At 37.5% G+C, this 14,899-nt stretch overlaps 1 protein-coding gene across 1 annotated transcript; it reads right to left on the reverse strand.

The window, feature by feature from the left end:
- Positions 1-12,047: 12,047 nt before the first annotated feature.
- Positions 12,048-13,703, reverse strand: LOC107806428 (kirola). Its single transcript, XM_016630583.2, has 2 exons — positions 13,434-13,703; positions 12,048-12,552 (listed from the first exon to the last, which is right to left on the reverse strand). The coding sequence occupies exons 1-2, from the start codon at positions 13,618-13,620 to the stop codon at positions 12,296-12,298; spliced, it is 444 nt and encodes a 147-aa protein (XP_016486069.1). The 5' UTR covers positions 13,621-13,703; the 3' UTR covers positions 12,048-12,295.
- Positions 13,704-14,899: the final 1,196 nt, after the last annotated feature.

Consider the following 14,899-nt stretch of genomic DNA (forward strand, 5'->3'; position numbering starts at 1 on the left):
ATTGGTCACATCAGGAGGTATTGCCCTATATTGGCGAGTAACAGATCTCGACAGGATTCTCGTGCCATTATACCAGCACCGGTTGCTTCACCGCCTGCTCAGCCAGCTAGAGGTAGGGGTCAGGTAGCTAGAGGTAGAGGTCAGGATTAGAGGTGGAGGCCAGCCAGTTAGAGGCCGTCCTAGAGACGTAGTTCAGAGTGATGGGGTTCAAGCCCAATTTTATGCTGTTCCAGCTAGGCCTGAGGCCGAGTCATCTAATGATGTGATCACAGGTATTATTCCAGTTTGCCATGAAGATGCTTCAGTTTTATTTGATCTAGGATCTACTTATTCCTATGTGTCCTCCTATTTTGCTTCATATTTGGTTGTGTCTTGTGATTCTTTGATTGCTTCTGTGTGTGTATCTACACCGGTAGGAGACTCTGTTGTAGTAGATCGTGTCTATCTATGATGACCCAAAATGTTATCTTTAAATCTAATAATTAATTCTATATTCTAAGACCTCGAAAAGCACTATTTGTCACTACTAGACTTGCGTGCGAAGTCCATAAATTTTTCCGAAATGTTTTTATGTGAAAAATGGATTAAAATGTGAACTAGAGCCTTAAAACTCAACTGAGTTGATGTTGGTCAACATTTTGAGCAAATAGACCCGGATAAGTGTTTGGACAGTTTTTGTAGGTCCATATCGTAATTTAGGACTTGGGCGTATTCCCGGAATTTAATTTGGAGGTCCCTAGCTCAAGTTATGACCATTTAACGGAAACTAGTAATTTAAGATTAAAGATTTCCAAGTTTGACCACGTGGTTGACTTTTTGATATCAGAGTTAGAATCCAGTTCCAAAAATTATCATAGCTCCTTTATGTCATTTATTACTTGTGTGCAAAATTTAAGGTCAATCGGACTTGATTCGATAGTTTCGGCATCGAATGTAGAAGTTGGAAATTTCATAAGATTAAAGTTTCAAGTGAGTTCGCACAAGACCTAACTTCAAATTAGCATAACTATCATGATACGAAGTTGTGTATAGTGTATTACCTATCAAATGAAAGATATTTGAGTCTAGTTTCTAACGCTTCAAGCCGTTCATCATTTGGACATTCCTACAAGAAGGTATGACCAAATTACCATAAGTTGTAAACATGCGATTATGTGACCACTATGCGACCATTATGCGATCCCAAAATGGTTATGCGACCGCAAACTTGTCGCAAAATGGTCCAGAACAGCCTAGTTCTGGGCACCTATTTGTGCGATCATTTTGCGACCCGCACACCAATTGTACGGTCCATTGTGCGACCACATAACTGAGTTCGGAGGGTTAATTTTCCTATTTTCATAACCCGACCCCATTTTGATAAATAGGCTTTGGGGTTTATTTTGGGGGAATTATCTGATGATTTTAGAGAGAAGTGAGAGTGTTCTAGAGAGAGGAAGTAGATAAAATGTCTTGTTCATCAAATTCTTCTCCAAGCCATGAAAACCAACAAGAAATTTCTCAAGTTCTTCATCAATGAGGTAAGGTTCTAACCCCTAATCTTCAATTTCGAGTTTGGGTAATGATGGGTGATTAAGAGTATGATTCTTGGGGTAAGTGTTCCTTATCCTATATTGATTATATTTCATGATTCGATACTCATTTACATCATAAATCCGTAAATTTAGGGAAGAAAAATCATATTTTTATAAAATCTTCCAAAAACGAGAATTTAAGATTTGAAGGTTCATTTGACATCGTAATTGGATAATTTTTGTATGGTTGAACTCGTAGCGGAATGGGTGTTCGGATTTTGCGAGTTTTTCCAGGATTTGAGACGTGGATCCCACTGTCGAATATTTAAATAAATTTTGGATTTTTATCCGAAAAATTAATAAATTCATATGCAATTAATTTCTATGATTCGTATTGAGTATATCGAATTGTTTGTGAATAGATTTGAAGATTTTGGAGATAAATTTAAAAGGAAAAGTTGTGGTTGAGTAATTGATTGGAATTTGCAAAGCGAGATAAGTGTCGTGGCTAATCTTGACTTGAGGGAATAGAACCCTTAAATTATTTGTTATGTGAAATGCATGTGAACGACGTATAAGCGAGGTGACGAGAGTCTATACGTCGTCAAATTGATTGTTTGCCTACTTACTTGAAAAATCATAAATTATTTTAAATCATGACTTAATTATTATAATAATTATTTCTCTCTTATTCTTTGTCAAACATTAATCCTTGAATTCTTGCATTAATTGTTACATGCTATTTGAATTATGTGTCTTAATTGTTATTTGACATTTAGTATATTAAATATTAAACTGCCTATTTTCTCTCTGATTTCCATAATAACTTGCTATTTGTCATTGTTTTACCACAACTAGCCCGTGTACGTACTCGTCACCTCACGTACACGTCGCTCACATAGCACAATAGTTCCAAATCTTAAGGGGATTTTTTCCACACAAAGTTAGCCACTTACCTCGAACTAAGCTCAATCAATCGGTCACAATGCCTTTCCCACGAATATCCAGCTCCGAATGGCCCAAATCTAGTCAAAGCAATTACATATCATAAATACAACAATAATAGACCCATCTAATTAATGAAATCAATAGTTTAACAAAAATCCCGAAATTAACTCAATAATTTTCCATGGGGCCCACATCTCGGAATCGGGTAAAAGATTTACAAAATAGGAATGCCCATTCCACCACGAGTCTAACCATACCAAAATTACTAAATTCCGATACCAAATGGTCCTCCAAATCCACAAATCAAACTTCCAAATCCCTAGCCTCCAACTTCCAATTTCCACCTTAAATACACACTAACTAGGTGGGAAAATACATGGCAAGGCAAGATTATTGATCAAAAATAAGCACAAGGGACTTACCTCAAGAAATGCCTTGAAAATGCTCTCAAACATCGCCCTAAACCGAGTTTGCAATGTCAAAAATGACAAAAATCACGAAGCCCTTCAGATTTAACCACTGCCCAGGTATTTCCGCACCTACGGAACCTGGGCTTGCACCTGCGGGTGCGCTTGTGCAGAAATTGTGCACATCTGTGCAATTCACTTGCCCCCTCTGCCTTCGCACCTGTGATGAAAGGGCCGTATCTGCGCGTGCGCGCCTGCGGAATTCCCTTCCGCTTCTGCGGACCTTGCGCACCTGCGATGACCTTGACGCATCTGCGGGTATCGCAGATGCAGAATTCACCTCACATCTGCGACCCCTGGCACTCCTCCATTTTTATGCTTCTGCGCTTGCCTCTCCGCACGTGCGATCACGCACCTGCGGTCTCTCCACCGCAGGTGCAAAAATGACAGATGCCTGAAGACTTCAGCAGCAACTCAAATCCAACTTTTGATCCGTTAAGCACTCGAAACTCACCCGAGGCCCTCGTGACCTCAACCAAACATACCAACCAATCCTAAAATACCATACGGACTTAGTCGAGCCCACATATCATATCAACTAATGCTAAAATCATGAATCACCCTCCAATTCAAACTTAAAGAACTTGAAACTTCAAATTCCTACAACCGATGCCCGAACCTATCAAACCACGTCCGAATGACCTCAAATTTTGCACACAAGTCATATTCAACATTACGGACCTACTCCAACTTCTGGAATCGGAGTTCAACCCCGATATCAAAATTTCCACTACAGGTCCAAATCTCCAAAAATTTGATTTTTTATAATTTCAAGCCTAAATGAGCTACGGGCCCCCAAAACACATTCCAGACACGCCCCTAAGTCCAAAATTACCTAACGGAGCTAACGGAACTGACGAAATTCCATTTCGGAACCGTCATTACATAGTTCCGACTACGGTCTAAATTTTAAGACTTAAGCTCTCATTTAGGGACTAAGTGTCCCAAAATACTCCAAAACTCAAAACCAATCATCCCGGCAAGTCACAATAGCAGAAATAGATATGGGGAAAGAAGTTAATAGGGGTTCAAGGTTCTAACTCTCAAAATGACCTGCCAGGTCGTTACAATATTGGAGGATCAGATTGCATGCCACAACAGACTTATTAAAAAGTCCATATTGGAGGATCGGGTTGCACGCTGTAACAGACTTATTAAAAAAGTCCATATTGGAGGATCGGGTTGTAGGCCACAACAGACTTATTAGAAGTCCATATTGGAGGATCGGGTTGCACGCCGCAACAGACTTATTAAAAGTCAATATTTGGGGGATAGGAGTACACGCCGCAATAGACTTATTTAAAAGTCAATATTGGGAGATCGAATATCACGCTGCAATAGACCTATTTAAAAGTCAATATTGGGGGATCGGATTGCATGCCGCAACAGACTTATTTAAAAGTCTATATATACTTGATTGAAATAAATATATGACAGACCTGATTAAAAGGAATATATTGGGAGAGCGGGTTACACGCTGCAACAGAATTGATGGAAATGATAATTGGTTATGACTGCTGAATTGACTTCAATTATTATAAATGAGTTACCTAATTTATTTCTGTTATTTGTTGTTATTACTAATATTGCGTACAGGTTGATATAAGTGAACCGCCTTAGTCTCATCACTACTTCGTCGAGGTTAGGCTCAGCACTTACCAGTACATGGGGTCGGTGGAACTGATACTACACTCTGCATTTCTTGTGCAGATTTCGGAGTTGGTCCCAAGGACGTACCATAGACTTGCTCGAATTTCAGCTACTCAGAGGAGACTTGAGGCATAACTGCACGGCGTTCGCAGTTCTGAAGTCCCCGTCTACTTTACTTTAGTTGTGTGTTTGTTTCCAGACAGCTTTATTTTATTCAGACCTTTATTTATATTATTCTAGAAGCTCGTGCACTTGTGACACCAATTCTGGAATGGTATTTAGACACTATTGTTTTTAAGGATTTTTTACTACATTTCGGACTTTACTTTCGTATTTGTTCTTTGTTATTAATAAATTTTAAAAAATTATTTTAAAAATAGATAATATTATTCTAACGTTGGCTTGCCTAGCAAGTGAAATGTTAGGCACCATCACGGTCCGAAGGTAGGAATTTCGGGTCGTGACACTATTGTTCGTATGTGGTTACTATTGGTAGTATTAAGACTAGTGTGGATCTTCTACTTCTTGATATGATAGATTTTGATGTCATCATGGGTATGGATTGGCTGTCACCTTATCATGCTATATTGGATTGTCATGCCAAGATAATGACCCTAGCCATGCCAGGGTTACCTCGGTTAGAGTGGAAAGGAACTCCTGGTCATTCTGCCAGTAGGGTTATTTCTTATATGAAAGCTCGGCGTATGGTAGAGAAAGGGTGTCTAGCCTATTTGGCTTATATTCGCGATCCCAGTGCGGATGTTCCTTTTATGGACTTAGTGCCAGTTGTTCATGAATTTCCAGAAGTATTTCCTGCAGATTTTTCGGGGACGCCACCCGACAGGGATATTGACTTCTGTATTGATTTGGCTCTGGGCACTAAGCCCATTTCTATTCCACCATACCGCATGGCCCCGCCGGAGTTGAAAGAATTGAAAGAGCATTTACAAGACTTGCTTGATAAGGGATTCATTAGACCCAGTGTCTCGCCCTGGGGTATACCAGTACTATTTGTAAAGAATAAAGATGGTTTTATGCGGATGTGTATAGATTATCGGCAGTTTAATAAGGCCACTATCAAAAACAAATATCCGTTGCCAAGAATTGATGACTTTTTTGATCAGCTTCAGGGTGCCAAGGTATTTTCGAAGATTAATTTGAGGTCTGGTTACCATCAGTTGAAGATTAGGGCATCTGATGTTCCTAAGACAGCTTTTCGGACTCGGTATAGGCATTATGAATTCCTAGTGATGTCATTTGGTTTGACAAATGCCCCAGCAACATTTATGGATTTGATGAATCGGGTGTTCAAGCCCTATTTGAATTCTTTTGTGGTTGTATTCATTGATGATATCTTGATTTACTCCAGCAGTCGAGAGGATCATGAGAAGCATCTTCGGAGTGTGCTTCAGACTTTGAAGAATAACTAGTTATATGCCATATTTTAAAAATGTGAGTTTTGGTTAGGCTCAGTTGCCTTTTTAGGGCATGTTGTATCGGCAGAAAGCATAAAGGTGGATCCTAAGAAGATTGATGCTGTTCAGAATTGGCCTAGACCTACTTCAGTTACAGAAATCCGGAGTTTCCTGAGTTTAGCAGGTTATTATCATCGGTTCGTGGAAGGGTTTTCATCTATAGCAAGCCCATTGACCAGACTGATCCAGAAAGGTGTCCCATCCAGATGGTCAGACGAGTGTGAGTTGGAATGTCAGAAGCTCAAGACTGCTTTGACTACGGTGCCAATGTTGGTATTACCCACAGGTTCAGGATCGTATATGGTATATTGTGACGCCTCTCACATTGGGCTTGGTGTAGTATTAATGCAAGATGGCAGGATGATTGCATATGCGTCGCAGCAGTTGAAAGTTCACAAGAAGAATTATCCTGTTCATGACTTAGAATTGGCAGCCATTGTTCATGCGTTGAAGATTTGGAGGAATTACCTCTACGGTGTCTCATGTGAGGTATTTACTGATCATCGTAGCCTTCGGTACCTGTTCAAACAAAAAGATCTTAATTTGAGGCAGAGAAGATGGTTAGAGTTGTTGAAAGACTATGATATCACTATTTTGTATCACCCCGGAAAAGCCAATATGGTGGCCGATGCTTTGAGTAGAAAGGCTGTGAGTATGGGCAATCTTGTGTATATTCTGGTTGGTGAGAGGCCATTAGTTGCAGATGTTCAGACTTTGGCTAATCAGTTCGTGAGGTTAGATGTTTCAGAACCCAGTCGGGTTTTAGCTTGCACAGTCGCTCGATCTTCTTTATATGAGCGCATGAGAGAGAGGCAATATGATAATCCTCGTTTACTTGTCCTTAAGGACACGGTGCGGCACGGTGATGCCAAATAGGTTGTTGTGAGGGAAGATAGAGTTCTGCAAATGCAGGGTCATATTTATGTGCCTAATACGGATGGGCTTCGTGAATTAATTCTTGAAAAGGAACACAGTTCTAGGTATTCTATTCATCCAGGTACCACCAAAATGTATCAAGATTTGCGGCAACATTATTGGTGGAGGAGAATGAAAAAAGATATAGTTGCATATGTAGCTCGGTGTCTAAATTGTCAGCAAGATAAGTACGAGCATCAGCGACCTGGTGGTTTGCTTCAGAAGTTAGAAATTCCTGAGTGGAAGTGGGAGCGTATCACTATGGATTTGTTGTTGGGCTCCCATAGACTCAGAGAAAATTTGACGCAGTTTGGGTCATTGTGGACAGGTTGACCAAGTCAGCACATTTCATTCCAGTGGCAGTTGCCTATTCTTCAAAGAGGTTAGCTGAAATTTACATTCGTGAGATTATCCGCCTATAAGGTGTGCCCGTGTCTATTATTTCAGATCGAGGTAAGCAATTTACCTCACATTTCTGGAGGACTGTACAACGGGAGTTAGGCACGCGGGTTGAGTTGAGTATAACATTTCATACACAGACAGACGGACAATCAGAGCGCACCATTCAGATATTGGAAGATATGCTTCGCGCTTGTGTTATAGACTTTGGAGGTTCTTGGGATCAGTTCTTGCCACTTGCGGAGTTTGCTTATAATAATAACTATCAGTCAGGCATTCAGATGGCTCCATATGAGGCATTATACTGAAGGCGATGCCGATCGCCAGTTGGTTGGTTTAAATCGGGAGAGGCTCGATTGTTGGGTACCGATTTGGTACAGGATGCCTTGGATAAGGTCAAGATTATTCAGGATCGACTTCGCACAACTCAGTCTAGGCAAAAGAGTTATGCCAACCGTAAAGTTCGTGATATTGCATTCATGGTTGGAGAAAGAATATTGCTCCGGGTTTCACCTATGAAAGGTGTAATGAGGTTCGGAAAGAAAGGCAAGTTGAGCCCCAGGTATATTGTACCCTTTGAAATTCTTGAAAGGGTGGGTGAAGTAGCCTACATGCTTGCATTACCACCTAGTTTATCAGCGGTTCATCCGGTGTTCCATGTGTCTATGCTCCAAAAATATCATGGTGATCCGTCCCATGTGTTAGATTTTAGCTCAGCCCAGTTGGATAAAGATTTGACATACGAGGAGGAGCCGGTGGTTATTCTATCCCGGCATGTCCGACAGTTGAGGTCTAAGAGTTATCCTTCAGTTCGGGTGCAATGGAGAGGTCAGCCGGTAGAGGCATCTACCTGGGAGTCCGATTCGGCGGAGTAAATATCCACACTTATTCACCAGCTTAGGTATTCTTTTCTAACTTCGATCGAGGACGAACGTTTGTTTTAGAGGTGGAGAATGTGATGACCCAAAATGTCATCTTTAAATCTAATTAGTAATTTTGTATTTTAAGACCTCGAAAAGCACTATTTATCATTTCTCGACTTACGTGCACAGTCCGTACATTTTTTTGAAAAATTTCTGTGTGAAAAATAGATTAAAATATGAAATAGAGCTTTAAAACTCAATTGAGTTGACTTCGGTCAACATTTTGAGCAAACAGACTCGGATTAGTATTTTGACAGTTCCTGTAGGTTCGTATCATGATTTGGGACTTGGGTGTATGCCCGGAATCGAATTCCGAGATCCCTAGCCCGAGATATGAAATTTTGATGAAAAAATATTAAAAGCTTGAAAGCTTAATAATTTTTAAGAATTTACTGATGTTGGATTTATTGACACCGGGTCCGTATTTTGGTTCCGAAACCCGGTATAGGTCCAGTATAATATTTATGACTTGTCTGCCGAATTTGGTGAGAATCGGAGTTGACTTGACGTGATTCGGATGTCCGGTTGTGAAAATATAAGTTGTAAAGTTTTCTTGAAACTTTCCTTTGATTTGGTGTCCGATTCGTAGTTCTATGTGTTATTTTGGCGATTTGATTGCGCGAGAAAGTTCTTATGATGTTTTAGGACTTGTGTGCATGTTTGGTTTGGATCCCCGAGGGCTCGGGTGAGTTTCGGATAGGCTACGGGATGATATAGAACTTAGAAAATCTTATTTTTGAGCTTCTGCTGTCATCTGGTGCATTGTGCTTCGCGATCGCGAAGCCATTCCTGCGATCGCGAAGAGAAAATGTTAAGCCGTGAGTTTTACTCTTCGCGTTCGCGAAGATAGGCACGCGAACGCGAAAGGCTAGCTTCTAGTGCACTGCGAACGCGAGCACAAAGTTGCGATCGCGAAAGAGGAATGAGGCAGAAGCTGAAGCACTGAAATTGTGCTACGCGATCGCATAAACCTGTACGTGATCGGGTAAGGCTGAGAAATTGTTCTATGCGATCGTATGGCCTTATACGCAATCGCATAGAGTTGATAAAATGGGGAGCTAAAATGTGCTTCGCGATCGTAAACAATTATCCGCGATCGCGAAGAGTAAAATGAACGTGGGCAAAAGTTGTTCTACGCGATCGAGAACGAATTTCCGCGATCGCGATGAATAAAAATTTGAAAAACAAAACTTAAGTTCTGGAAATAGGATTTCGACCCATTTTCAACCATTTCCAATTTTTGAGCTCGGGTAAGGAGATTCTTGGGCGATTTTCACGGGAAAACATTGGGGTAAGTGTTCCTTATCCTATATTGATTATATTTCATGATTCAATACTCATTTAAATCATGAATCCGTGAATTTATGGAAGAAAAATCAGATTTTTATAAAATCTTCCAAAAACGAAAATTTAAGATTTGAAGGTCCATTTGACATCGGAATTGGATAATTTATGTATGGTTGAACTCGTAGCAGAACGGGTGTTCGAATTTCGCGAGTTTTTTCGGGATTTGAGATGTGGATCCCACTGTCGAATATTTAAATAAATTTTCGATTTTATCCGGAAAATTAATAAATTCATAAGGAATTAATTCCTATGATTCGTATTGAATATGTCGAATTGTTTGTGAATAGATTTAAAACTTTTGGAGACAAATTTAAAAGGAAAAGCTGTGGTTGAGTAATTGATTGAAATTTGTAAAGCGAGGTAAGTGTCGTGGTTAACCTTGACTTGAGGGAATAGAACCCTTAAATTATTTGTTATGTGAAATGCATGTGAACGACGTATATGCGAGGTGACGAGTGTCTATACGCCGTCAAAATAATTGTTTGCCTACTTACTTGAAAAATTATAAATTATTTTAAATCATGAATTAATTGTTATAATAATTATTTCTCTCTTATTCCTTGCCAGATATTAATCCTTAAATTCTTGCATTAATTGTTACTTGCTATTTGAATTATGTGTCTTAATTGTTATTTGACATTTAGCATATTAAATATTAAACTGCCTATTTTCTCTCTGATTTTTATAGCAACTTGCTATTTGTCATTGTTTGTTTCATAATTAAATCATAATTATTGTATGCTTGTTGTCTTATAATTTTATATTAATTATTATATTTATTGGGGAAATTTCTTCTATAAGAATTAGTAAATGAATATGTTGGAGGAGCGGGTTGCACGTCGCAACAGAATTGATTGAAATGGATATATTGGAGGATCGGGTTGCACGCCGCAACAGACTTATTTAAAAGTCAATATTGGGGGATCGGATTGCACGTCACAACAGACTTATTTAAAAGTTTATATATATATATTTGATTGAAATAAATATATGATAGACTTGATTAAAAGGAATATATTAGAAGAGTGGGTTGCACGCTGCAACATAATTGAATGTGAATATATTGTGAGAGCGGATTACATGCTGCAATAAAATTGATGGAAATGATAATTGGTTATGACTGTTGAATTGGCTTCAATTATTATAAATGAGTTACCCGATTTATTTCTATTATTTGTTGTTGTTACTAATATTGCGTACAAGTTAATGTAAGTGAACCGCCTTAGCCTCGTCACTAATTCGTTGAGGTTAGGCTCAGCACTTACCAGTATATGGGGTCGGTTGTACTGATACTATACTCTGCACTTCTTGTGCAGATTTCGGAGTTGGTCCCAGCGGCGTACCACGGACTTGCTCGGATTTCAGCAATTCAGAGGAGACTTGAGGTATAACTGCATGACGCCCACTGTTTTAAAGTCCCCGTCTACTTTACTTAGCTGTGTGTATATTTTCAGACAACTTTATTTTATTCAGGCCCTTATTTGTATTATTCTAGAAACTCGTGCACTTGTGACACCAATTCTGGGATGGTATTTATACACCGTTGTTTTTATGAATTATTCACTATATTTTAGACGTTACTTCCGCATTTATTTCTTTGTTATTAATAAATTTAAAAAATTATTTTAAAATGACTAATATTATTCTAACGTTGGCTTGCCTAACAAGTGAAATGTTAGGTGCCATCATAGTCCGAATGTGAAAATTTCGGATCGTGACAACTGCTCATTTTTTTCACACATTTTGGTTCTTTGAGTCCAAAAGAACTACATTTTGGTTCCAGGCTCTTTTTTTTTGACATGCTAAGGTCAGTAGTATCTTTCAGCCAGCTGGGCAGTAGTCACTCAACATGTTAAAATAGGTTGGTACCAAATTATGTCTCACCCCAATTTGGAGCGTGACTCATATTATGATCGTTTTTGTTGTCTAGTTGCATAATTAAATAACTGAATACACCATTATTTATTATCTTCTTTTTTTTTAAGAACACAATTATTCATTGTCTACTAACTAAAAGTAAGAAAAAGAAAACACACCAAAGTCAGAACTTATATTTTATTTTTATATTTATTGTTCAATAAAATTTCGAAATAGGTAAAAACCATTCGAAAATGCACACAAAATTACACAATGAAAACCAGATCCGTGAAAATAAAGCGGAAAATACTTCATTTATTGTACCACTAACAACTTGTTTGAAGGGTTATTATGTATAGTTTCATAATATATCATATAATAATGTATTGTATTGTATTGTACTGTATCGTTTTGATTTATATAATATTTGGATATATTGTATTGTTTGCCGTCATTTCATGATGTCATGCACCAATAATACGAAGAATAAACTTGCAATATTATAAAGAAAAAGTAAGGTACGATGTAATATTATTATATAAAAAGGTAGGGTAAAAGATAAAATATGATTATTTCATAATAAAAAGGAAAAGATGAGCGCGACCACACCAAATCGGTCGTTTCATAAAGTGACACTTTTTATCGTTACATAACGACGGATTTAACGATGCGATACAATACAAATTAAATAACAATCAAACAAACATTGTACTTAAAGTAACAATACGATACAGTACTACAGATAACAACCACATCCAAACAAGCTGTAAAAGCAGGCACAAGTATGACATATAGATCTATCATTTGTTATGATGGTGTGAATCAATGTCTTTGATGAGATCAATGGCAAGTCCCAAGAGTGTGAGAGGCTCTGGGATATCTTCATTCTGCTTCTCATACTCAAAAGTCCATTCTATCCACTTCCCTTCAGCAGCCAAAGTAGCACTAAAGGCCTTGTACATTTCCAGCAAATCTCCTTCAATAAACTTGAAGGTGATTTTTTGTTTTTCTTCGTCTATAGCATCAATAATTTGCTTCAACACCCTCTCTTTCCCATCTACACCGGAAACAATCAAGAGGTTATAACAAAGCAGAACAAATTTCTGACTTTTACTTCGGTAATTAACTAGTAATTCATTGACTCGTTTAGATATACAATCCTAAAGTAATATTCGCTATAACACAATAAAGTTGTACTCCACCCTATATAACTAGCTGTAAATAAGGAGACTATGTATAAGTTCTATGCGCAAATATTTACACAATTAAGTTAATTATAAGGTAATTATATGTAAATTTCTATTATGGTCTTTGATTGGTAACTAGTATGCTATCATTCAAGGGCGGATTTAGGCTAAGGGTGACTATTGATATTATCAGGGCGGAGAGATAAGGGTGGCTATAGGAGAGATAAGGGTGGCTATTGATATTGTCAGGGCGAAGGGATAAGGGTGGCTATAGGAGAGATAATGGTGACTATTGTCAGGGACGATATGTGATGATGGAGAGTTGTGGTGTTGGTGATTTTCATGTGATGTTGTGATTTTCTTGTGTTTATTTTTATACCTTGTGCAATTTGTCTTGTTGTTGGTTTACGGGGCATGTGAGCCAATGGTCATTCCGCCAAACTAGAAATTTTATGTACATATTTTTCAGAATTAATCTAATATTATTTGCTGGCGTCCATGTTTTAAAGAGGATGAATGATGCAATTGGTTAAATATTGAATTGTTTACCAAAAGGAAGAGGGATCAATTCTCCCTAAATGCTCTCATTTTTATTTTATTTTATTAGTACACCCATATTTTAAAAATCCTAAATCCGCCGCTACTATCACTGTGCCATGGTTGCTACCTTGATCAAATCTGACCATTGAACTATGCATTATATTACTCGTACCAAAGAATGATAAAAGAAAGAAAAGTAGAAGATGCTTACCAAGGGTAAATTTCCATGAAACAACAGAACCAACAGTTCCCAATTCACCTTCATGAATGTCAAAATTATGTACTTTATCAGGACTTATATTAGGGATATGGTGAGGTTTGGAGCTGAAGTGATCATGAAATAGTTCTCCACCACATTTTACCTCTGTCTTAGCAATTAACTTGCCTCTCAAACCCATACTGTCTCTTTTTTGTTATTTAATTTTTAAAAAAAGAGGATACTTAGGAGTAGCGATATATGTAAGGAAAAGCTTTGTACTTGAAGCCAGGCTTCTTTGCCTTTATATAGCACCTTTTGGGTGCCAAAACATTTCTCATTCCTATAATGAGTCAATAATTTATTGTGTTTGTGCGTGGATATATGCGGTGTGGCGGACCCAGGATTTTGTGCAAGCGGGTTCAATATTAGAAATACATAACTTTAGTCGTAAAATAGTAGTTATCAAGTGGGTTCAAATAAAATATTTATACAAAATTTACACAACTTTAATCATAATTTATACATATACACAGTATTATTTTTTGTGAAGCGGGTTCAGTTGAACCCGCTAGCCACCACGTGGGTCTGCCACTGGATATATGCATATTTATATATGTATATGGAGGAACACATCGAAAAGATTCAACTACTTTTTTTTGGCCGAAAAATTATGCTCTCTGTAGAGCTCAATTTTTATTTATTTATTACGTGTATGTATTAATTGTTGAATCTCATTCTAAACATAATAGAGTACTTCTTTAGTCCCGTTTATAAAACACTGTATATATATATTTTGCACTAACAGAGTAATTTTCAGCAAGGTCAATCGTTTGATCATGTAACAGTGTTTGTATTGCACTAGCGCGGTGGCGGCTCAAATCTAATATGTCGCCTAAAGCCAAAATTTAAAAAAAAAAACTAAATTTTTTTAGTCAAAGTTTTATATATTTTATTTGATATTTATTTTTATAGCTTCTTAAAATGCAAGAAAGTTAATTATATTTGAATAATTAATTTCTTTCACTTAACAATATGGTCAGTACGTGTAATTCTCATGAGACATTGTTAATCTTAGTTTATATCTTATTGATTTTAGTTTATAATTTTTTTAACTGACGAAATTGTTAGAGAAAATATTAAAATTATTCTATTATAAGCAATAGAAACATTTAAAAAAATTAGGGTATCATCTTTTACTTGTACAATTTCATCTCACTTTTAATTGCAAAAATTGGTAAAACGATAAATTTTATAGACCATTACGTTTTAAAAGATATTTAAGGTTAATAGCTTGTTTGGTCAAGCTATTCATCAAGGGCAAAAATGCTCTCTCCCTTCCCCTCCCCCCCCCCCCCAAAAAAAAAAAAGTATATTCTTAAGAAATTGAGGTGTTTATTCAAGCTTTTAGGAGAAAGCGGGCTATAAGACAACATATTTTTTAATCTAATCATTTAATAATCTAGTTAGCTTGAGCATGA

This window comes from Nicotiana tabacum, chromosome 15, assembly GCF_000715075.1.
Source record: "Nicotiana tabacum cultivar K326 chromosome 15, ASM71507v2, whole genome shotgun sequence".
NCBI classification, from domain to species: domain Eukaryota; kingdom Viridiplantae; phylum Streptophyta; class Magnoliopsida; order Solanales; family Solanaceae; genus Nicotiana; species Nicotiana tabacum.